Below are 25,151 nucleotides of genomic sequence, written 5' to 3' on the forward strand. Positions count from 1 at the left end.
GAGAAAGCCCACGCACAGCAACGAAGACCCAACACAGCCCCCCCAAAATAAAAATAAATAAAATAAATAAATTTATAAAAAAAGAATGAAATTCTGATATATGCTACCATATGAATGAACTTTGAAAACACTATGCTAAATGAAATAATTCAGACATAAAAGGACAAGGATTGTATGATTCCACTTATTTGAAATATCAAGAATAGGCAAATTCATAGAAACAGAAAGTAGATGAAAGGTTACCAGGGGTTGTAGGGAGGGGGCAATAGAGAGTTATTGCTTAACAGTTACAGAGTTCTGTTTGGGATGATGAAAAGTTTTGGAAATAGTGGATACTGTTGCCCAACACTGTATATATAATTAATGCCACTGAACTGTACACTTAAAAATGGATATAATGGCAAATTTTGTTATATTTTACCATAATTTTTTGAAAATTCAGTTAATAAAATGAAAAAAAATCACTGAAAACTACTAATCACTGCTAACTTTTATTTTGTATTCAAGGACACAGTTAACCAGGAGAAGAGGGTTCTTTGCTCTGTCAAATAAATATATTTAAAAGCTAGCAAACATCAGAGCAGATTTAAGTGTCAAGTCTTAAGAGACTGGGGGAAAATTACTAATAGTTATTTACAGCTATACAAAGTTAACATATTGCAAGGGAAACATAATATAAATATATTCAAAGGTTTCATTTCCAATACTTGACATTTCAAATTTTGAAAACATTAAAATTATTGTCAAACAAAACTCAGACCACATTAGCAATGATTTAAAAAAGGGAGCAATTTAATCATTATAATACAGAGTGCTTTAAGAAGTTTTTAAACGTGTAAAAGAAAGAACAGTTTAGTGCATTAAATCGTTACTGTCTTTACATTGCTTCTCTTAAAAAAAGTTAACAGTAGTATGAAAAAGCCACCCACAAAGCCAGCTGTTTGAATGAAGAAATAAGCTAAATGCAGCATTTTGGAATTACTAATAAAGCTATAGTTAAAAAATGAAAAGTTTATAAAAATGAAAGCAGCATGCATAGTCAAGGCTTTTTCATAACATTTTCATTAGATGACAAACATTTAGGTAAAAACAAGAGCTTAATATTTATTATTCATTAAATTAGATAAAATAAACTGGCCAAGCCCACTACATCTGGTCATTCAGAAAAACATTTTAAAATCCAAAGCTAATGAAACTGAACATTTCTTCTATGAAGAAAGCACATTTTGAAAAATGGTCCTATAGTCACAAAGGAAAGGGTCCTTCTCAACACGAATGAACAGCACCGGTCTTTACAAAGTTTGAGTTAGGAGGAACTTTCAGTCTCCTGAAATGGCAAGAGTTAACAGTGAACACTGCCATGTTCATAAGTGAAAAGCTAAGTTTTAACTCATTCTGATCAGTTCAGAATTTTTTTCTTTATTCATTGAAGTTGTTACACAAAGAATTTCACCAAAAGATAATTCTTGAAAATTCTGATCTGACACCTGTACAAAATTTCTGATTTCTATACGATTGTAAGAAAACACTAAGTTAATATTTACTACATGGTTCTTTTTCACATTTTTGGTACAATATTTATTTCAGAGTTTCACCCTATCCAAATTCTTATGCCAGTTTCTTTCCCTTCTTCAGTACTGATTATGTTGGGTTTAAGAAAAAGCTAATTCAGTTTCTAATGAAAAAAAGTAACAGAGTATTACAAGTAGTAATAGTGGTATCCATGAATGTGTTCAATGAAAGATCCAATCATTAAGCGCCAATGATACCACAAAACCTTCTTGCTCCAACATATGTCCACAGCCTGTTTTTCACTTACATTGAAATTACATAAACCCAGGCACAACTCCTTAATCTTAGTGCAGGGCCTGAGAAATGAGACACAGAAATAAATCAGATTTTTCTTTTTCCTGCTTCAAACAAGTTTTACTCTGTAAAATGTTTGGTCACTCAAAGCTATAATCTTAATCATATATCAAAGAATACAGGCAATAAGGCCCATCTTACGAGACATACAGTATTAAGCTGAACAGAATATGAGGACAAGCTCTAGTGGTCATTAAACCCCCTCAGAAAGTCTAAGAATCAGAATGTCTCCATCATATCAGAATAAAAATGCACTGCATTGAAATGTGACTTCTTACAAGTTGTTTTAATTAGTGTCCTGTGTGCGCTGCAGGACTTCTGCCGTCTGCAGCAGTTTAACTTTGACACAACATTGAGTCCCACTGTTTTTGGGTATTGGATCCTATTTTTTGAGATTGTGTATGCCCCCAAACGTTTTCAGTGTCATCAAAGATTGGGCCCATTCACAGTAAACCAGACATCTGGAGTTGAAGAATTGATTCTCCTCCAACGTTTTAGGCAGCTATAAAAGAAAAACATAATAAAAAACTAAAATTTTAAAGATAACCATATTTTAACATTTACCACTTTTAGAAACAAAAACGATTAAAATACATCCTCTGTATTCGCTTATTAATCCTGAGATCACTTGCCACATGTATCTTGTGTAATGCAGATTTTGCAACTCCAGTGTATATGTTCTGCATATACCAGATTTGCTTATAGACATTTTTTACCTACATGTAATAATTTATAAAAAAATATTAGTAGGAAGTATATATTTCATTGTATTCATAATAGACTATGAAATCTAAAGACTTGAATTTTTTTCTATTTATATACGGGGCTAGCTTGTGCAAAAGACATATGTGTTTATGACTTTTTTGCAGTAACTATTTTGAAAAGGTTTTGGTTACTTTTTTTTGGTAAATTAAACCGTATCTAAATGAAGAAGTAACAGTTTAGAGGAAATTTACAGTGAATCCTTTTATAAGATGAAAAATTATTTTGTTAAACCAATGATAACTTGCTAATTAATGGGTTTTATAATTTTAGACTTTTGCACATTTTAAAATTAGAGCATGCCAATATAGGTACCACAAAAGTACATGTATAACATATACGATACAATTTTTTAAAAATCATGCATGGCTTTGTGTGAATTTTCTGACCATAGTGTCCATTAGCATATTGATATATAACTTACGAATTATCCACACAAACTTAAAGTAAGGTCAAACTAAGCTGTACAACAAAGTTCACATTATTTTTAGAATGAGATTACAACTTCCTCCAAAACCACTGCAGAGATTACTACTACAACAATGACAACAATTCACTGCAACAAATTTGTTGATTCAATCTTGGCCGAGTGCACATTCTTGTGTTTAGCAACAACAAAAAAAAAGCCTGTAAAAAATATTTTCTGCATCTGGGTCAGAAAAAAGCCTGTCCTGAAGATTTCTGACATAAGGAAATGGAGGGCTGCGTTTCAGGATAAAGCCGTACAAGGCTGTTTAACTTCTTGTGACTCACAAGGATACATTATGCTCTATAACCTGGAGTAAGATTCATTCTAAAATAGGTGCATTTTTAGTCTCATCTGTTTTTCTGCCTGAAAATAAAAAACCTGTTAATGAAAAGAATATCTGGAAAAAAAGAATATCTTGCTTACTGCCAAGCAATAAGAATAGTGCCTGGTACATATTAAGCTCTCTATAAACAACTGTTAAAACTAAATAAAACCAGGGAGGAAGGCATGGGGGAATTAAAGAAATTCTGTGCAGAATAAGAGAGTGTAAAAGTAGCAGATGGGGTAGGGATGCAAAAAGCTATGGAAGTAAGTATAATAAATATGCTCACATGATGAGGGTCTAAGCCTCTTTTCCTCCCCTGCTGTTTGAGAACACTGCAGTGATTTCTGACAACAAGGTGCTTTTGGACTACTGATGGACAGATACAAACACTTCATGACAACTGCACTGTTTTTAAAAAAAGTACAGTCTTATCCTAGAACACTCCAAAACAGAGAGTAGAAAAGAAGCAAACTATGCTACTGAATTCCAAAAGTATTAAGAATTCAAGTTCTAACTCCAAATCAGGTATCTGGATTTGCAACTACAGTGAAATTTTAATTAATCCAACCTATAAAAGAATTAAGAGTTAAGGAACATGCCAAACCTTTCAAATTTAAAGCATATATACTTGCACTTTTATGCCTACAGAGAGATATTTTTAACTTAATAATGTGTTTCTGCTGGTAGCAGGTTTGTTTTATATCAAATAAGGAAAAGACATTTTAGGCAATTGAGTTAATTTAATATAAAATTTGTTATTTACCACTGATCCCTAAAACAGAAATAATTTATATCACAGTTTTCAAAGACAGATGCCACCTAAGCAAACATGAATTTATATATCGCTTAAAACAGACCTTTGGCTTTTAATAGAAAAAAAATTGAATAATTTTAATACTTAAAGCATTTTAAACTCTAGTTAAAAATCTAATAGTTTGGGGGGCAATACAATGAATAAAGAAAGAGAGATAGCCATTTTCACCTAGTTTCCTAAAACTGAGCAATCTTCACCCCTGTGGTAAGTCTTTCCTTCGGTATACTTTTCCCCTTCTTTTTAGTTTTCGTTTTTGAATTCTTTCCTTAAACAGGCAAAAAATGAAGCTTTAGTGAAGGAGGGTTGCAAGAAATACATTTTAGTTATCTTTAGTATGTGTGAATCCCCAACCCGCCCACCAGTCTTCCTTCTTAGAGAATGGGTAACTTTCCCTTAAAACAAAGTAAAGAACATTTCACATAAAAAATAATTAAGGCAACATTAAACTCTACAAAATAAACATAACCATCACAAGAATCAGACTACACATGATAATCGTATCTCTTGGCTATACTCATGGCACCTAGTCCTCTTATGAGGCATAAGAGAAACTATTTTAGAAAAAATCCGTCAAAAGTGACGATGACAAATACAAGGTGACTGTGCTAAATGTATGTGGTTGGTGAGTGCACACGCAGCTTAACAACTTACATTTCAGTCATCTGATTTAGAAAGCTTCCGCTTCACATGTCGTGGGGGTTCCCAAGTGTCACTGTCATCTGTTTCTTCTTCATCCTCTTCCTGATCATCAATAACTTCATCTTCCTCCTCATTTTCCTCAAATAATTCTATACCTAACTCTGATCTTCTCTGTCTTTCAGCAAACCATTCTCTGACCTGCTCGTAGCCCATATGTGATTTGTTAACAAGTTCATCGAGGTCTTGCTCATTAAGAAATTTGTGCTTCAGGTAATAATCCTTAAGTATTGCAGTTCCAGTTTTAAATTTGATGAGGGACGGCCCCCTGTCCCAGTTGTTCATTCTCTTGCTTCCTCTGGGCCGCCCGCGAGGTCTTCCTCTTCCCCTTCCTTTGGGTCTCCCTCTCCCCCTTTTTCTAAGAGAAGACAGACCATTCATACTGCTTGAATTGGCGCTTTGATAGTAGTAGTACCATTTCAAGTTTCCATTTTTCCAAGCGTAACGGGTGTCCCCAAACCAACTAACTATGTCTGTTCTAGCAAGCCCGCTTTCTTCAGCCAATTTGTCATACTCTTCTGGCGACGGCCACTGTGTTCGGACAAATGCGCTTTTAAGCATGTGCAACTGCTCGGGTGTCTTTTTACATATTTTGCCCGTACTCCCTGACTTAGGTGCACTAGACTCATCTCCAGGAGAAGTTTCTCCAGTTTCTTCTTTGGAACTACCTGCATTGCTTTCCTCTATTTCTCCTTTCTCTTCCTTTAAAGCTTTTGATTTCTTCTTCTCTGTAAACCAAGCATCAATTTCCCTTCTGGTAAGTTTGGTTTGCGCTCTTAACCTATTTAATTCTTCTTCTGTAAGTACAGAGCTGTTGAGAAAACTTGCCTGTAGGGCACGAAGCTGCTCTGCCGTCTTCTCTTTAAACTTTTGGGGAGTAAAGTCTGGGAAAGGATTCCAGGATTGTTTCTGCTGTGAAGTAACAACAGTTGGGGATTCCGTGGTTTCATCACTGGAGTCTATGATAATAGTGGCGGAGGAATCATTGTTGAGATGTAAGCACTGATTACTCTTTGAATTTCTCTGGTTGTACCTTGTGTCACTAAACCATTTTTTAATCTCTCCTTTTGTCAGCCCTGTGATTTTCATAAGTCTGATAATTTCGGAATCATGGGGAAACTGATTCTTTAGGTAGCTAACTTTTAATTCTGCCAGTTGCTCTTTAGTCTTTTTTGCCCGAACGCCGAACGCATCAGGGTTCGCCACTGCGGTTTCATTTTTTACAAGCTGAGAGGATGGGGCTCCTGCTGCTGCTGGCTTGGTCTCTGCAGTAGGCTGAGCGGCTGGGAGCTGACTTTTCTGTGCGTTTGTTTGATTTGGAACCCCTGCCACTGTCAAGGCTATAGGTGCTGCTACTGGCAAGGTATTCGTGCCAGCCACTTGGGTAAGGACCAGACCTGGCTGGCCAACTATTTGGCATGTCTGTAAGATGGATGGTAAACCATTACTCCCTGTGGAAATGTGGGTGGGGATGACAGTTATGGTCTGAGGTACAGTGTGGACTGTTCCGTTGAATTGTTTTCTTCTCGCCTCCTCTACTTCCTCGGGAGTCCAGCTAACACCATGTTTTAGACGTTGGGCTGAAAACCATATCTTGATCTGTTCCTCTGTATATTTTGCTTGGGCAGAAAGAACAGTAATTTCTGACATTGTTGGATAAGGGAATTTGTTGTAGGTGTTAAGCAAAAGGGGGTTGTTATCCAATGCAGCATTGTAGGTAGGAATGCTATTAACAGGGATGAGGACTTTGGGAATCAAATTGGAATTCTGCTGAGCTGATACAGCAGTGATAACCTGTGCTAACCCAGGAAGAACTGCTGCTGGGGTCACAACTGTGCTGGCAGTATTTGGATGTATTCTGTTTACAATGGAAGTACTTGTATTCGATTCAGAAGCTGAAGAACTTGGATTTTCCACAGTTCCTTCACGGTCTGGTTTGATTTCATTCTCTTTCTCTTCCGGAACGTCCTCAACTGAATTATGATGAACTGTAATCCGTTTGTTCTCCACTTTATTTTTCATCATTTTCATGATAGGAGTTTTACTGATAGATATTCCTGAAGAAGAAACTTCTGTAGATTCAGCTTGCTCCGAATTCTCCTCTTTAACAAAACTACCATCAAAAGTCAGATCATTTATTGTTTGTTCAAAGATTGTCTGGTTATTTCGTTTCACCATAGTCAACTTGAAATTTTCTTCTCCTGGGTGATATTTCAGATTATGCTCGGAAAGTGCATCATACCTTTTGGTAAGAAAATTGCATTCGACACAAACATAGGATGAATTTAGCACTACATTGGGATGTTCTGAATCCACATGAAAAGTAAACATATTTAGATCTGGAGTTTGAAAAGTACAATATTTACATTCATAGCCACCTTCAACTTTTTTATTTTGCTGATTGTCAGAGTCCACGGATTCATGAACTTCTTCATCACTTGAGATACTCTCTGCTCTGGTGTTTTCTACAGGTGTAAGTACAGGAGGACCTTCATCCAAATCTGATATCAACTCGAGGTCTGGATCCTGTTCACTGGCTAGGACCATGCAGGGTGTTGTGGATTTTCGCCTGCTTGCCATTCTGATGTTACGGGGGAAATCTCAGTGGTGATTAAAAAGCATTGGGGCTTAAAACTGTTCAGTATTCTTCATTTGAAAACAATGGCTTTTGGTTCTTCAAGTCTGTCTTTGTGCTCAACAAGTCTCATTAGCAGCTTTTTCATGGTGCTATCAAGTAAAGAGCTTATGGTTGGCAAATAAAATACTGCTGAACTGCTGAAATTTTTGAAGCACAACTCCAATCACCTACATTAAGATAAATTAAAAAATGTTTTTAAATGAGTGATTATGATCTATTAAACAAATTACAGTTATATTTCACTTACATGAAGTTGTTGGAGAGCTCAGTTATAAAGATGTAGAATAAGACCAGACCAGGAAAAAAGTCCTCTAAGGATCAAAATAGATGTCTCCAAGCCAACTCACTCAAGGTCATGTACTGTACCTCATGGGTCAGCCCACGGGCTTGTTTATTTGGATTTTTCAGCTAGCCAGCTATATATTGGAAGGGAAGGGGGAAAAAGAGTCTGCTTCGGCAGGCATACTAATATCAATGTGAAATGATAATCTGTTAACAGGGGAGGAACTTTAAAACTATAAAAGCAGCCACAGATACTCAAGACTATGACCACTAAGTATATAAGAAATTCAATCCATCAGTTATGCCCGCTTCTTCCTCCTGGTCTGTCTTATCCCAAAAGCATGCCCAAGTATGGCAAAAGCAACAAAGGCAGAATATAAATGATCAAAGTTTCAGAAACATTATCTTAATCATTCTCCACAATGCTATCAAAATTGGTAAAACATATCTAATCGTATCAGTCTCCTGACTTAAAGCTTATGATGGGTCCCCAGTGCTGAAAGAATGAAATTCAAACTCCTTAAGCCACATGTAGTTCCCTTCACATCCTGGCTGCAACCTCAATTTCCTACCATCTCCCTCCTGACTCCTATTTCCTTATGCTTTAGGCACAGAGCAAAAACGATTGCTATTCTAGGGACTCTCAGTGCAGGCCATTCCTTGTGCCAGGACACTTGTTTGTGCACTGGGTGTGATGACCTCTCTATAGATTTGCCTGAGAGATCACCTTCTCCCCTTAGCTCGGCCCAACCTCCTCCCCGGTTTATTTTCTAGTCTAGCACTTACCATATTGTACCAGAGGAATGTTACACTTCTGTCCCGAAACCTCCAGTTTCCTTATTCATTTTTTCCTTCTTTTTTAAAGTAATAGCTTTTTTGAGACATAGCAAAGCTCCTGAAACTCTGGATGGAGGCAATTTCCTTTATGTCTTCAATCTAAGCTCTCCCAGCTGAGCTATCTTGGCTGACTTCTCATACATTTCTATATTTCCTTTTGCATACAGAAGCCTGGAAGTAGAGACTCACTAAATGCTTATTAACCTGAACTAGGGAGTTCCCTGGTGGTCTAGTGGTTAGGATTCAGTGCTTTCACTGTTGTGGCCCGGTGTTCAATCCCTGGTTGGGGAACTAAGATCCTCCCCCCAACACACACACAAAACTACTTCCAACCTGAACTAGAATGAATAGAAAAAGAGTCCTGTAAAATTCAAAATGCCCTAAGGGCATCACCATGGAAAACTGTAGCTGAAATTCACAAGAATGACCTTGAATCATCAAGAAAAAGTGAATTATGCTCATACAAATACATTTTAATACTTTTGTACCCAAAATAGTTAAAATACAATTTTGATGCTAAATCAAATTTGGTGTGCTTCTAAATTCTAAACCAAATGAAAATGAATACAATAAGTGGTATCACTTATTTTGTACCACAAATTGGAATTATTTTCATTTACTAGCATAATCCTTGTCCTAGCTGAATGAGGAGAAAAAGTTTATTTCAAAGATTATAGCAAAACTAGGTCTCCATGACTCAGTAAAGGGAGAAACATTTTTAGGAAACAGAGCTGTGCAAAGAGAGAATGTCCTGCCTTTGAAGGTGGTAAGATCATCCTCACTGGGATTATTCAAATATATACTACATATCCATTTGATGGATCCAAGCAACAGATGGAAAGTTGGACCAAAAGTCGGACTAAATGTCCTGATTTCCCATATTACAAAATAAAGAGCATCAGCTTAGTAATAATAATGGTATCAACAGTCCAAACCCCACTCTCAAAAGTGTCAGTGTTTTTTTTTTTTTCTATAAAAAAATCTTTGATTTCTAAGGGAAAATAAAGAAATCACTGAAATTTAAAACGATTTCTTAACTAAATGTTATAAACTAAGATAATACCATCTCTCCTACTCAATTCAATAGGGAACACCACTGTTTTGATCATTTTTTCCTCATTAGAAACAGGGAATTCCTCAAATAAGACTTCAAGCAGAAGAGTAACAAATGAGCAGCACCCACATTTTTGACAGTGAAGGAGAATTGCTGAAAGGCAGGGGAGTAAGCTATTTTGTGACTGCTATTCTCATAGAATCTTAGATTATATTTAGTTAGGGTATATTAACAGCCAGAAGTCAAAGATAGAGGGGTTTTTCTTGAAACTACATTTCCTGAAAGTGGTGGTTTTCAAACTTTTTGTTGTAAGCAGGAGAGCCCTTTCTTCAAACAAAATTCTATGAGAATCCCAAGTGCAAAACTGATTAAAGAATATAGCCACTGGCACTGGTCGGAGAAGTATAGAAGCTAAACTACTTCCTGACCCCATCCCACGGACCCCACAATCCCTACTCCCACCTCTGATGGGTTCTGAGATGTGTCTGAAGCCTTTGCCTTAAAAATGTAAATACTTTCATCAAAAATCCTCAGCTTGCCAGTGCTAAGTGAAATGTGAAAGCTAAAGTGAATTTAATGTGTCCTTTCAGGTTGTTTCACTCTAAAAGGCAGGCCTGGAGCGCCCAGGAGTAGAACAGAGTAACCCATACTAATAAAAAGATACAGAAGAGAAACTTGAGGAGCTAAAATCCCTTTATTATTCTGGTTCTCTAGCTCTTGGGTTAAACTTCTTACTTTTTATCCTATCTAGTATAAAAATAGGAATATGCTACGAAATTATTACTTTTATTTCTTTTCCTTATAGTTCACTAGCTCAGGATGGTCAGTTTGTAAGAACTGAAACAGATATAAAATTTTTAAAGCTTAAATATTTTTTGCTAAAGTCATGAAAATTACAAAATATTCATATATTATTATCTAACGATATATACACACAATTGTGCTTTTTCCTTTGAAAGTACTGGTCTTTGAAAGGAATTCGAAAATTTAAAATTATAAATTAAATTTATTTAAATTAAATATTTTAAATTAAATGTATAATTTTAAAATTATAATTAAATTTAAATAAGCTACTTAAAAGAAAGGCTTAAAAAAAATCTTCAGTAATGCAAAAGACTAAAAATCTGATTATTTTGAGTATCCTAGGTTGCCTCAACCTGGATTACTTCTATACTCAACTACATAGACCTGAGAAATACTCTTTCCTCTTCACTTCTAAAACTGTTTGCTCACATTTTGCTAACAAACCAGAGTCACTATATTATTTAACATATTTCCAAAGGGAGACTAAGAGTTCCCAAAAGAGCCTCAAAATTTGGTCCAATGGCTCAGTTCTGTTATTATGTATATAACCTAAAAATAAATCAAAGCACAAACAAGGGCATCCTCGTGGTCCTTATTATAAAGTCATGATTTGTGGGGGAAGCAGGGACCTCAGTACAATCGTCCCATTTTTTATGGAAGAAGAAACCCAGGCCCAGGGGGTAAGTTCACAGAGGCTTTGTGATATAGGGTAAAACCACAGGTTTTAGAGTCTCCTCTGTCACTTAGTAGTTAGGTGACTGGAAAAGTTACCCAATATCAACCTCATATCAACCTCAGTTTTCTCACCTATAAAACCAAAATTCTTCAGTTCAACAAATCCACTGAACAACTATTTGTTGAAGGTCAACCACGTGCCAGGCACTGTGTTGGGCACTTGGATTACAGCAGTGACCAGGACAAATCATCTCTGGTCTGCCAGGTTCTAGCAGTTGAGCAAGGAAAACAGGCAGTAAACAATTCCTTAGACTAACTATGATCAATGCAGTGAGAGAGGAAGTATCGGGAACTATATAAGCACACTACAGGAGGCTTCTAGAAAAGAAGCAGAGAAGGCTGCCCTGGAGAAAATAAGAATACTGGTATCCTACCTCAGAGGCTGATCAAATAAAAATGCTTCACACACTCTGATATACATTAGGTGCCTAATTAATGCTTTTCCCCCCAGTCCCTGAAAAATTCTTTTGGGAATGGATAAATACCATTTATTTACTATTATTCTCTTTCTTTCTATCTCTCAAGCAACATAATCAGCTGACAAGGCACACAAGTTGAACGAAAAAGCAAAAGGGGTTAAAAATACAGAATAAGAATTTCCATGGTGTGGTTTCAATTCATCTCCTTTCGTCATTACAGTGCAGTGGGGCTGAGACAGGAAAACTGCCATATAGAAATTGCTATTAGCTGACAGGCATCTCATCCTCCCTCTGAAAGTCAACTCAAAAAAGCTTAAAATCAATTTGCAGAAGCTTGCACTATTTACCTATAAAAGAGGGTTAGAGTTCAGTTGAGGAGCTAGGTGGCTTTGCAATTAAAACATAATTAAAGTGAAGTCTGCCAATAAAAGAAAAACTTATGCTCTAAATGCATCCAGCACTGTAAATATAATTTTGTTTGAACGCTATTTTCAGTTAATCTTTCAGTAGAGAAATACGTTTTAAAAAAAAATGATCAAATCCATTACACTGCCATTAAAAATGATATTCAAAAAAGTAATTAAGGAATATGTTAAAGTATCCATTTACTGTTAAATTTTTAAAAATCAGAACAAAACTTGTATACTGATTATAAAATAACTATGGGAAAATATGTATGCATGTGGACAAAGACTAGATGAGAACATAAAAAATGAAATTTTCACATGAGATTATGGGTGAAATCTTTTTATGTGTGGTATTTACAAGTTTTCTTTAATATTGTTATGACATTGCTTTACTGTAAATACAACAAACAATAGTTTCAAGGCCTTAAAACTGCAAATAGACTAAAATATTTCTATGGTCATTTGTCTCAAGCTGGAAACAAAGTTTACTTTCTATTTTTAAAGCAAAAACATGTGCTACATAAAGGTTTCTTCAGGAAGAAGAAGAATCTGAGTATGTACAGCATTCAGGGGTATTCCAGACATCTTTGGGGGCTGCTGCCCCACAGTAGAGAAGTCAGACTGGTTCTAAGAGCCCGCAAGACCACACATAATCTCCAGGGTGTAGATCTAGGCCAAGCCAACTTCCATGGTTCTATCTGCGCACTGGTTCTTCTCCTGAGGGTAGGATGCTCCTTAATCAATTCATGATTCTTAACTCATGAAAATAATTACATGAAATTTTCTCTGCAGAAAAGCATTTAGTGAAAGCAAAATTTATTTCATCACAGAATAAAAATCTGGAGCAGTTCTAAAAGTAGTTCTTCTTACATGGTCAGAGAGAATGTCTGTTTAGCTCTCCACTATTCCCAGGGCCAAACACAGTGCCTATGAAGTCCCCAATAATATTTGCTGGGGAAAAAAAAAGCTTTAAAATATATGTGTATTGTGTATTATAACATACATTCTACTTCATTAAGCACTCATTTATAGAGGAGCTATAAAGAACAACTGTGCTCGCTTTACAGTACTTTCACTGGTAAAATCCTTACTAATAAAATTACCTTAGTCACTAGAATATGAAAACATGCTCAAATATAAAACACTCTATTTATTAAAATATAGCAATGGATATTCAACAAATATTTACCAATATCTATAATTCTACCATAACAAATCAGTTTTATGTGTGAATAGTGTATATCTAAATTTGTAGACTATATAAAAATGAAACAAGGATGATAAATTCATTCAAAGAATTAGTCCTGCAGTAGAATGCGGAAGAAAAGGCACAGTTCTTATAAAGATAGCAAGTGCAAATCTGAACTTAGAATCATTATTTCTCTATAAGAGAAAACTATATTTTAATGATATTCTATATTTTTAAAGAGATTTAAAAACAGGTTCTCAATATAATACACTATAAAAAGTTAGTGGATTGTTTCAAATTCTATGCTTAGTGCTAAAAAAAAAAATTTTATAAGTAGGGCCATAGCTACACTGAATTTCCAAGCCTCTATTTTTCTGGCTGTCTTGTACTTTAAATTAAATGATTAACAGTTTATTGGCCTAGTTAGCCACAAAGGCATGTTATTTTGGTAAGATTTTATGCGAATAAAAACAAACTTTGTTTTTAGGCCAATTCTGGGTCAAATAAGAACATTTAGAAGATAACTATAATTTTTAAGTACTGTGGTAGTTTTGACCTAGTACCAACTAAGTAAAACTGTTCTTAGGACAACTAAAATATACAAACTAAGAATCCTTTGAAATGTGTATTTATACATAAACTGAGAACTCTTAGGACTCTGTATTCTATTTAGTTTCACTTCTCCCTCTCTGAGTCAGAGTTCTGTTTAGCCAGCTGAAAATACTTATTTTTACATGTTTGTATTCAAACTAAAAGTCACAAATCCACCAAAATCACAGAATGCCTGAAATAATAGTAGGAACAAAGAATAATGGACTCAAATTAAAACAAATGCTATCTACCATGTTCTTTTAAAAAAAGGTGTCCAAGAGGATACTTTTTTTAATTATAAAATTTTTTTTTGGTCTTTACACACTTGAGGCATTTTTCAAAGCTAAAATATAAAAATATTTAGAAACAAGAGTCAAGTTCTCAAAAACAAAAATGAGCGATTTGTCAACCCAAATTTGTACCCACAACAAACGTTTGTAAAAATTACTGAAACCTAGAATTATTACCTAAGAGATAAATCTCAAGAAAATTGCCAAAATGGTCTCAAGATAATAAAAACTCAAGATCAAGGTGAATACAGACGGGAGTGAATATGATCCAAGTAGTAGCATCTAAGAAACTGTGGCCAAAGATTATCTAATTTCAGAAGATCCCTTTGCTAATGCTAATTAAGGCTTAAAGGTTTAGAAACTCTATCCTACCTGTTTTTTTTCTACCCAAGAAAGCCAGCTTTAATGCTGCTAAAGATTAAAAGAAGAATCTAAGCTGGACAGATTTCTCCTGGTAAGCTCTGACTCCAGATTTGAGGAGTGAAATGTCTTTTTGAATGGTCTCCAGGACACTAACATCTTGGTGTTCCACCTTCTGCTGGCATGTAGGTCGGTATGTAACATATAATGAGAGTGATACACAAACTAGCCCTATAATGAAATCTCCTGTCTTTATTATTCAAGTTTGTGAATAGGATCCAAAAGTAATTTTCGGCTGAAAATAATTTTCCCCTACTTTTCTCAAGGAAGTGTATTAAGTCTTTCACAGACAATCTACACAAGAATGCTATTCTTGATTCTAAGTGAGATTATCATTGAAAGGCTGAAAAGCCATTCATCTCTCCATTATCTTCCCCATTTATAAAATAAAGTAACTGTTACCTATTTCACTCAGGATATAATCATTCAATTTTTAAAAATACTTTGAAGGGGGCTTCCCTGGTGGCGCAGTGGTTAAGAATCCGCCTGCCAACGCAGAGGACACGGGTTCGAGCCCTGGTCCAGGAAGATCCCACATGCCGCGGAGCAACTAAGCCCATGCGCCACAACTACTGAGCCTGCGCTCTAGAGCCCGCAAGCCACAACTACTGAGCCTGCGTGCTACAACTACTGAAGCCCGCTCGCCTAGAGCCTGTGCTCTGCAACAAGAGAAGCCACTGCAATGAGAAGCCCGCGCAGAGCAACGAAGAGTAGCCCCCGCTCGCTGCAACTAGAGAAAGCCCGCGCACGGCAACGAAGACCCAATGCAGCCAAAAATAAATAAATAAAATTAATTAATTAAAAAAATACTTTGAAGGATAATAGTAATTAGTATTGGTAATGTCAACTTGTAAGAACACAAAAAATGTAAGTGAACCACCATATTAATGGTTATGGAATCTTTCTTAGTACCTTCTGGAATCATATACAATAACAATTGGACTAAATAAATATTTCCAACAGTATAGTATGTAATCTAATGCTTCTTATAAAAGCCAACTCGTATCAGGTAGATAAAATATAAAAGTAATTATGTACAAATATATTCAAATATTTAAATAGTGGTATGCTTAACCTAAATCAAAGTATTTAATTATTAATATCTTAAATTTTATAATTGTAATTAACTATTATTAGAGAACTGTATACTGAAAACATATTTTCAGGAGTTGTTCTTGTAAGTCTTGAAGAATTTTTCTGGATATAGGCAAAAGAATAGTAAAATTTCTAGATCAATTTCCCCACAGAAAAGGTCTCTACCCTCATGACCTTCATTTGTCTGGTTCACCACTATTACCACAGCACCTGGTACAGTGCCTGATACACAGTGGATGTCAGCAAATGTACTGAATAGATTGAAAACTCAATTCTAAATATACCACATAGATTTATTATGAAGTGTGATGCTGTTTCCTTTTAAATTAAAGCAGACAATACTTCTATATTTTTCAAGTTTGAAAGTACATTTCTTAAAAAAGAGTTAAGAATATATCTGCTGCTTTTTTAAGAAAAGCTTTTAAAACTTTTAGCCAAATATAGTATCACTATATTAAGTGAGCACATTCAGTATCTGAGTTTTTACCATACCAAAACGATGAAACACATACTTGCCATAGCTTCCTCCGCATTCTGTTCTTTGACACAGAAGGGTGTCCCTTCAAATTAGGAGATGTTTAGCTCAGGCCATCATTACCAACAGGTCCAAAGTACCTATCTGCCATCTCCTACAAGAAAAGTAATATCGCTTTATTATTCTACATACGATTCAGTCTTATTCGGAAACTTTAAGCTTATGCCTTGGCTTTTTAAAAATAAATGTAATTTTTAAAAAATTTCATATCCTCACAGAACTTTTAAAAGAATCATCGAAATGCCAAACTCAATCTTAGTAAGAAATTCAAAACTGAAAACTATACTTCAAAATATCTTTATATTTTATAAAACAACCAAGTCACTATTGTACTATTTTCAATAAAAGTTTTCAAAAGGTGAATATATGCAGTCTATAATATGAAAGCTGAGATGAAGAAACTGGGGGTTGTAGAAAATTAGTACACAAAAGTTACGATAGACAACTTAGTTAAACTAAGAGTTGGGAGGCGGTGTGTGTTTGTATGTTTACATATAAGCCTAGTGATATTTGTACCCTAATTTACTATGTATTAATTGGAATGAAGTGGATCATTAATGCTGGGGACATGCCAATACTACTTAAATAAACTAGTGGTATTCTACCCCTAAACATATGGTATATCTAATAGAATGACTGGTGGTTATTTCATTTTTGTAAGAAAGCTACTACTAAATGGTTTTTCAATCAGTGCATTGTGAAGCATTAGATGGTACAAAATCAAGCAAACTGAAAATTCTCTGAAAACTCAGATTTGTGTCTAAAAATGTTGTGGTATATTATTCACAGTTGTTAAACCAGTCAGGAAAATTAAGTAAAAACTATAATTGTTTGTCTTATTAAATAAAAGTAAATAATGCTTTTGAAGGGTTGAAGCATTTTTGTTATTGTTCTTTAAGCACTGAAACTCTGAAAACCATAGTGAATGAATATTAAAGAAGATGATTTCCCTCAGTACCTCATCCTTTGATTCCTGCTATTATTACATACAACTTTATGAAGAAGTTTGTTAAAACTTGGCTGGGAACTTCCCTGGTGGCGCAGTGGTTAAGAATCTGCCTGCCAATGCAGGGGACACGGGCGCGATCCCTGGTCAGGCAGGATCCCACATGCCGTGAAGTAGCTAAGCCCGTGTGCCACAACTATTGAGCCTGCGCTCTAGAGCCCGCGAGCCACAACTACTGAGCCCACGTGCTGCAACTACCAAAGCCCGCGCGCCTAAAGCCCGTGCTCCGCAACAAGAGAAGCCACCGCAATGAGAAGCCCGCGCACCGCAACAAAGAGTAGCCCCGGCTCGCCACAACTAGAGAAAGCCCGCGCGCAGCCACAAAGACCCAACGCAGCCAAAAGTTAAAAAAAAAAAACTTGGCTGGGCTTGGACTATACTTGGGAGTGGGGGGTTGGTGAAAAAAGAGCACTCTCACTGTATTACTATGATAAGATTATTTATATCAGAAGTTTGTGAGTTCTAAGAAACACCCCTTAAAACGTGTCATATATTAGTGATTCATCTTGAAGTTTAGGTCAGAGAAACTATGTGCATGTTGGGGTAGGTGTTGGGGTGCATGTTGATTAATGTCTACCTGCTAAAGCCAGCCTATTCTAGCATTGCTTATGAAGAGCCCACTTAAATCAAGAAATCATGTAAATATATCAGTCCTTTAGTAAAATACTTGTAGGGTAAGTTAAAGCTTAGGCTGAATAATTACACTATTTTCATGAAAAGCAAAAGAGCATTTTCTTGGTAGACCCAGTGGAGCATCCTGTTCTGTCTGCAGCCTGGGATTCTACAATTTCATTTCCTGGTACCTCCTTGTTCTGACACTCCTCAGCCATCCATCTACAAGATGTGGACTAGAAGAGAGGATAGGAAACAGCTGCCAAAGCGGGGAGGTTATTTTCCAAAATGAATTATTAATATTATAGGAAATTGGTAACCTATTTGAATCCATTCTTAAATCACACAGTAATTGCAAGATGTTTTACTGAACCAGAGTCTCTGAGAAGAGCTGCCAAGACATGCAAAGGCACAAGGCAACTAGAGGAGCAACGAATGAGTTCCTCAGTATTTCTGGATGAAAAGCATACTTGCCTGGTGTTAGTTCAGTTCCTGATACTGGGAGTACTTTAGGACACCTCTCAAATTCAAAGTATCTTTTTAAAATTTAGGAACAGAGTGAACTTCGAAAATTAAATAAGTCATCTCAACCACATACATTATGTAATAAAACAGATCAGTTATTTTGGCAGTAGAGGACGGACTGGAAATAAAGATGAAGAATTTGCGCTTTGGAACCAGAGTGCATGGGTTCAAGTCCCAGCTCTGCCACTTACTAGCTGTGTGGTCCCGGATAAGCCACTTAGCCTGACTGTGCCATAGCCCCATCATCTGTAAAATGGGGCCAATGATAGTACCTATTTAACAGGGTTGCTGTAAGTATTGAAAGAAATAACACATGTAAAGTGCTTGGACTATTTCCTGGCCCATAGTAAGTCCGCAGTTAGATTTTTCTGACTCTTATTTAAGGTATTAACTAAGTTATACAACAAAGAAAGTCTTTGTTTAAATTTTGCTAAATGTTGAGAACTAGCATAGTGTTCTGGGTCAGTTATACTTCAAAAAACAAACAAACTCATAGAAAAAGAGATCAGATTTGTGGTTACTGAGGCAGGGTACAGGACTTGGGGGAGGGGGGATTGGATGAAGGTAGTCAAAAGGTACAAACTCGCAGTTATAAGATAAATAAGTACTAAGGATGTACCGTACAGCATGATAAATATAATTAACACTGTTCTACGTTATATACGAAAGTTGTCAAAAGACTAAATCCTAGGAGTTCTTACCACACACACACACAATTTGCTAAATGTTGAAACATTATAAAATATTTTAAAAGTCTGCAAAACAATCCATTTTATTTTCCATTTCATACCTCTGAGCATATTAAGCAATGCTAGAATAGGCTGGCTTTAGCAGGTAGACATTAATCAATCATAATTTATACCCCCCACCCCAACATGCACATAGTTCCTCTGACCTTAGCTTCAAGATGAATCACTAATATGTGACACGTTTTAAGGGGTGTTTCACAGAACTCGCAAACTTCTGATATAAATCTTATAGTAATACAGTGAGAGTGTTCTTTTTTTCCCAACCCCCACTCCCAAGTAGAGTCCAAGCCCAGCCAAGTTTTTATTATTATTTATTTATTTATTTATTTATTTATTTTGGCTGCGTTGGGTCTTAGTTGCTGCGCGTGGGCTTTTCTCCGGTTGTGGAGAGCGGGGCCTCCTCTTCGTTGCGGTGCGCGGGCTTCTCACTGCGGTGGCTTCTCTTGTTGCGAAGCACGGGCTCTAGGCGCGCAGGCTTCAGTAGTTGTGGCACGTGGGCTTAGTTGCTCCGCGGCATGTGGGATCTTCCCAGACCAGGGCTCGAACCCATGTTTCCTGAATTGGCAGGCGGATTCTTAACCACTGCGCCACCAGAGAAATCCCCAGACAAGTTTTAACAAACTTCTTTTTCACAATATCGGAAGGTAAAAGGGAATAAACTTAGTAAAGAAGAAAAACATAAATATGAGTGAAGTGCTTAGAAATATCAGAATATTCCTATGTCCTTTCATTCCTCACAACAATCAAAAAAAGAAAAAGACCTTTAGGAAGGGGAAAAAGGGAGTCAGAAGTCCTAAGGGAAATATTAAATCACTAAAATTTAATGACAAAGTTATTTTATTTTAAATGATAAATATGTATATGATATGTCTATCACTTTAATGGTTTAATTTTTTAGATAAGCTTTGATAATATGACTTTTTAAAAATATAAATTTAAAACTGAAAACAAAAATCCTGTATAAAAAGTGGTTTACTCAGTTTTTACTCCCTTGAATAAATGTCACTCTTAAACTGCTCATATATACTTCTTTTCCAAAGTATATCATCATATTTGTTTAAACCAAAGGTACATAAGACCATCGTTATACCTTTCAAATACATTATGGGATACAGATTATATAAACTGAAAAGATTAAGTACCCTTTAAGACCAAAACCTGGCAACCTACATAAAAATTTACATAAATATTTACTTTAAAAATTAACTGTATAGGGCTTTACTGGTGGCACAGTGGTTAAGAATCCGCCTGCCAATGCAGGGGACATGGGTTCGAGCCCTGGTCCGGGAAGATCCCACATGCCGCAGAGCAACTAAGCCCGTGGGCCACAACTACTGAGCCTGCACTCTAGAGCCCACGAGCCACAACTACTCAAGCCTGCGCGCCTGGAGCCTGTGCTCCGCAACAAGAGAAGCCACCGCAATGAGAAGCCCTCGGCAACTAGAGAAAGCCCGCGCACAGCCATAGAAGACCCAACGCAGCCAAAAAATAAATAAATAAAATCTATATTAAAAAAAATTAACTGTATAAAATACAGATCTCCAAAATGTAAATGCAAATGTATATCCTGATTAGTAATTTAATCAGCAGCTCAGTCATGCGAATCTGGTTACTCACGGACTACAACTGTTAATGTATCAGAGCAACAGGATACAATAATATAAGGGAAACACTGGCTATTACTCAAAGGCTAGTACCATAGTTTTTTTCCCTTCAAATAAATGTAATTTAAATTACTTTTGAAATTACATAGGATGACTTAAGAGGATTTTAAGTTAGAAAAAATTTAGACATAAAAGTGAATGTGCTATACTGGCTATTACCACAAACAGTGCAATAGATATTTCTGGACACCTCCCTGAATTGACTGAATATGATATTAGATTAAAAACTAGCTTAGGCACTGAAATTTCAATACTGTTAATATTCAAATAAGTAGAGACTTTTGAGCCCAAATCCACAATGCTGCAATGCACATAAAAAGGTTATTTCCTCAGCTACACTTGTAATCATTTTAGTAATTTTAAGAGTACTTCCATTTAAGTAAGTCCCAAATATCACATTTTTGTGCCTATTTAACATTACACGAAGGAAAATGTATAGTATATCATAACATCACCTTTCAGTCTCAATGTGAAATATAATAACAAAAGGGAAAAAAAATCTCCAAAATGAGCCACCTCACCTATGCTATCAAGTTCATTAATAAAATAATTGTAAAACTTTTTTTCACATTTATTGAAAAAAAGAACTTATAACACAAGTATCATTAAAGGTGAAATAATTGCTGCATCATTCATGAACTGTCCTCCAATCCAGTGAAATAATCAGCTCACTATAAGGGAGAGACATGTACTAATGAGCGCTCACCGGCACGGGCACATTTATGTTTTCAGCCTTAGCATATTTTCAAACCATCTGGCAGCAATGCCTTTCTGGTTCACCCAGCCTAATCTGGTCAGAATTGAATATAAAACTCGACTTACGTGCACTTTGGGGAAACCAAAGAACAGCACACATGAATAACAATGTTCCAAACATGTAGCTCTAAACTAGTTTATACTTAAAATGTGTTTTTTAAAACACTTCTATTGAAGATGTTAAAGCTCTTTCAAAAAATACTAGAATGGTTCAAGAAATCTGTATGAATCAGAGCTGTCATCAGTTACCCAAGTCTTACTTTAATTCTTTTTTTTCTCATTTTAATCCTGATCACTAAATAAAGCATTTGAAGAGATTCTTCTACAAAAAGAGTCCTTGATAAATGAAATGCTATCAATTCTATATTGAAAGGACCCAAGGTTTGACAACTTATTTTGCACAAAATTAGTCTGCTTAGCCCTAAAATGCTTAGAGTAAGAAGGGAAAAACTAAGAGGAAAAAATATTCATGAGAGCCCTTTTTCTTTTATATCCTGTTACAGCATTATTGTTTTTGGCAGCACTCACATTTCTTTTGCTTAAAATCAAGAGTCAGAATTGCTACTTAAGAAATTTTTTAAAAAATCTATGGGATATGCTAGGGTCAGTATCTCTGTTAACACCAAATCCTGTTCATCCTCACCACGGGCATAAAAACAAACGACTTTTTCAGGATAATTTTTCAGAAGCAAGGATAATTCACGTAGCACCATACAACACAAGTTAAAGCTTTCAGACAAAGACTGAGAAACAATGACCAATACCGACAAATCTTAAGGTGCACTCATGTAGGTTATGCACAAACATATACTCCAACCCAACAAATACTCACTATTCGTGGGATAAAGCTGATTCTTCCTCCCTAACTGGGAACTACTCTATTTCCCAATCCTGTGATTTTCCCTTTTTTGCTATCCTCTCACTCTCCAAGAGAACTGCTTCTTCCCTTCAAGTTACATGCAATCCCAACCTAAACACATTACAAATTCTCTATCAGTTAGTTTTCCTGACATTTTTTTCTCCCCACAAAGATTAGCCTCTTCTCATGTTTTCCTTCAGAGCTGGGGTGAGATGACAGAAAAGCCCTGTGGAATTCCCGCTCTGCCCAATCTCTTCCCCATATGCCTCCTCTATCCATCCCCTCTCCCGCTTCCTAATTCTCCTACCCGAGTCTCTCACTGAAACCCGCCAGAGAGCTTGATCCTGCACTAACATAAGCTAAGGATATCCAAAGGAACCTTTTTCTTCTCTTTATTTTTTTCTTTCTTTCTTGTATTTTTTTTTTAATTTATCTTTTTTTTTTTTCCTTCTTCTTCTCCGGGGTTTTGCTTTTCCCTTACTGTTACCCACAGAGAGGTGGGGAGGGACGTATTGAAACAAAGAATTTCAAGTCCCGTTTCCTAGAACTTTGGTGTAAATACACAGGGAAAGAGCATCCGCCAGGGCTCTTCTTTACTGCCATTAGACTCCCTTCCTCTCACAGCTCCTTCCTAGCCCTTCATTCCCTGCAAAGACCGGGAGGTTGTTCCCTTCAGGCCCTAAGGCTTGGAGCGGTCCATGGTCAGCCTCCCTCTCTCCCTCCTGAAAGGGACGGATAACATTTCCATTCTCTCTAATCAACTTCTCCCTAAGTCCCAGGGCTCCCTCAAAAGCTAATATAGTTCTTAAGGACTCAGCTCTGAGTCTTGCCCCGAAATGGGTGCCCAGCCTTCCCCGAAGTGAGGTACAGCCCTTCCCCGAAGGATCTCTCCGGGCTCCAACCCCAATACCAGTGCGCTCAGCTCCAGCAAGAGAATCTCTCCTGACTCTCAGGGAGACTAAGTCCCCACGAGGCCACACGCCCCCGCAGGTCTGGGCTCCCGACCTCCCCTAGGACCCTCAACATTGCTGGGGTGTTCCATCCCTGCGGCGCCTGCCCCCCTTCTAGGGAGACCCAGTCCTCACTTCCTTCAACAATCCCAAGTTGCTCAGCCCTCTCGTAGGCAGGGGGGCTGAAATTTCCCCTTACAGAACCCACCCCAGCTCCTTCCGCGGCCGCAGAGACCCCGAGAGCGCAAAGGAGGCTCAGGGTCTGTCCCCTGGCGGCGATCCCGGCCCAGGCAGGCCGGCTCCCTGCCCCTCGGACGCCCCGCGCCCGTCCGCCCGGCCACCCGCTGCGCCGAGCGCGCTTAGCTCCCCGGGGTCTCTGCCCCGGGGCCGCCCTCCCCCGTCCGGCCCGCCGCGCCGGCCGCGGACTCTGCGCCGCCGGTTCCCACCCGTAGCCCCGGACGCCCTGGGCCGCTGGTCGCGGAGCCCGCTCGCGCAGCTACCTGCAGGGGCCGCCGCGCCTCTCAGAGCCCCGCCGCCGCCATCTTGCATTTCAAACCGGCTACACTCTTCAGGGAGTCAACTCTGACCTGTGAACCCTACACCCGGAACCGCTCGGCGGTCCGGCTCACGGCTTCGGAAGCTCTGCGAACTCCGCGGAGCGTAGGGAGTCGGGGGTGGGGGTGCGAGGCGAGGCGCGCGCCCCAGCAGCCGACCGGGGGCGGGAGCGGGGGGAGGGGAAGAGCCGACCCAGGCGGCGCCCTCCGCGCGCCCCCACCCCGCTCCGCGCCTGGCTCTCCACTCCCGGACCCTCCTGCTCCCCTGGGGTTCGACCCGGTCCTCTGCGGGCCTCTGCCTCACGGCGGGAGGTAGGAAACCGTCCCGCCCCTCTGTCAACAGAAGCCCCGCCCCAGTCTACGGAAGCTCCGCCCTCTGTCAACAGAAGCCCCGCCTTCTCCAGGTCTCGAAGTGGCCCCGCCCCTTGCCGGTGATAGCTCCGCCCGCTACTGGCAGAAGCCTGGTCTTCACTCAGGTCAATCCAGAAGGCACCCGGCCCTCTGTTAGTTGTGGCCCTGCCCTCTGGGCGCTCCGCCTTTCTAGTGTCAGCGCCAGATCGTGAGAAACGCCCCTTGTCATCATAAGCCCCATTTGGCGGTAGTACGATCCAAGCCCCGCCCCTTTAGGCGGGAGACCGCCCCCACTGTCAACAGAAGCCCCGCCTTCCTGAGACCCTTCTCGATTCTACCCCGAAGCCCCACCTCCTGTCAACTGCTGTCCCGCCTCCTCTCGCCTCCTACTCCACCAAAAGCAGCCGCTCCACTCGCTGACAGCAAAAGTTCGGTTCAACCTCACTTCGAACCGCGGTGCAAGACGGAGCCGCCCTCTGCTCCCCGAAAACCCTCCTTTTCCCCCTTACGAGTCACTCTTCTGGAGGGTTTTCTTTTCAAGCTGTGGTCTTCAAATCCAGATAGCGTCAATGTGAACCAGCCCCGCAGAGGCCAGCGAAGGACCCAGGCTTTGGGGAAAATGGCCCCTTCCCACCTCTCTCCTTCCCTCTGCAGCCCCCACCCCCATCATTTTTAAAATGGAGAAAAATACAGACCAAAGCAAAGAGAAACGTCTCACCCTCCAGGCTACTCTGCATGGATTCACGAGCCAGGACGTGTGAGAACTCTCTGGTGCCCTGATGTTCATTCCCCGCCCCCATCCCAGTCATGGACCCTCTGTGCTTTGACAACAGCGCTCCATTGAGCCACATGAAACCTAAAACATGCAGTTGCTTAAAGTGAAAGCCTGATGGTTGA

At 38.3% G+C, this 25,151-nt stretch overlaps 1 protein-coding gene across 3 annotated transcripts; it reads right to left on the minus strand.

Moving 5' to 3' along the window:
• Positions 1–767: 767 nt before the first annotated feature.
• Positions 768–24,223, minus strand: ZHX1 (zinc fingers and homeoboxes 1). 3 transcript variants are annotated; one of them, XR_011070636.1, is made up of 5 exons: positions 23,850–24,223; positions 16,206–16,322; positions 4,888–7,737; positions 4,405–4,501; positions 768–2,368 (listed from the first exon to the last, which is right to left on the minus strand). XR_011070636.1 is itself a non-coding variant. In XM_068525302.1 (4 exons), the coding sequence occupies exon 3, from the start codon at positions 7,510–7,512 to the stop codon at positions 4,891–4,893; it is 2,622 nt and encodes an 873-aa protein (XP_068381403.1). In that variant the 5' UTR covers positions 7,513–7,737; positions 16,210–16,322; positions 23,850–24,223; the 3' UTR covers positions 768–2,368; positions 4,888–4,890. The 3 variants fall into 3 exon arrangements, 2 of the variants coding, with proteins under 2 accessions (XP_068381403.1, XP_068381402.1); XM_068525302.1 differs by lacking the exon at positions 4,405–4,501 and having other exon boundaries at positions 16,210–16,322; XM_068525301.1 differs by lacking the exon at positions 4,405–4,501.
• Between the last annotated feature and the right edge of the window lie 928 nt (positions 24,224–25,151).

This window comes from Eschrichtius robustus, chromosome 17 (assembly GCF_028021215.1).
Source record: "Eschrichtius robustus isolate mEscRob2 chromosome 17, mEscRob2.pri, whole genome shotgun sequence".
NCBI lineage: Eukaryota > Metazoa > Chordata > Mammalia > Artiodactyla > Eschrichtiidae > Eschrichtius > Eschrichtius robustus.

Coding starts and splice junctions, on each gene's coding strand:
- ZHX1 (XM_068525302.1), bottom strand. CDS start 7,512: ATGGCAAGCAGGCGAAAATCCACAACACCCTGCATGGTCCTAGCCAGT.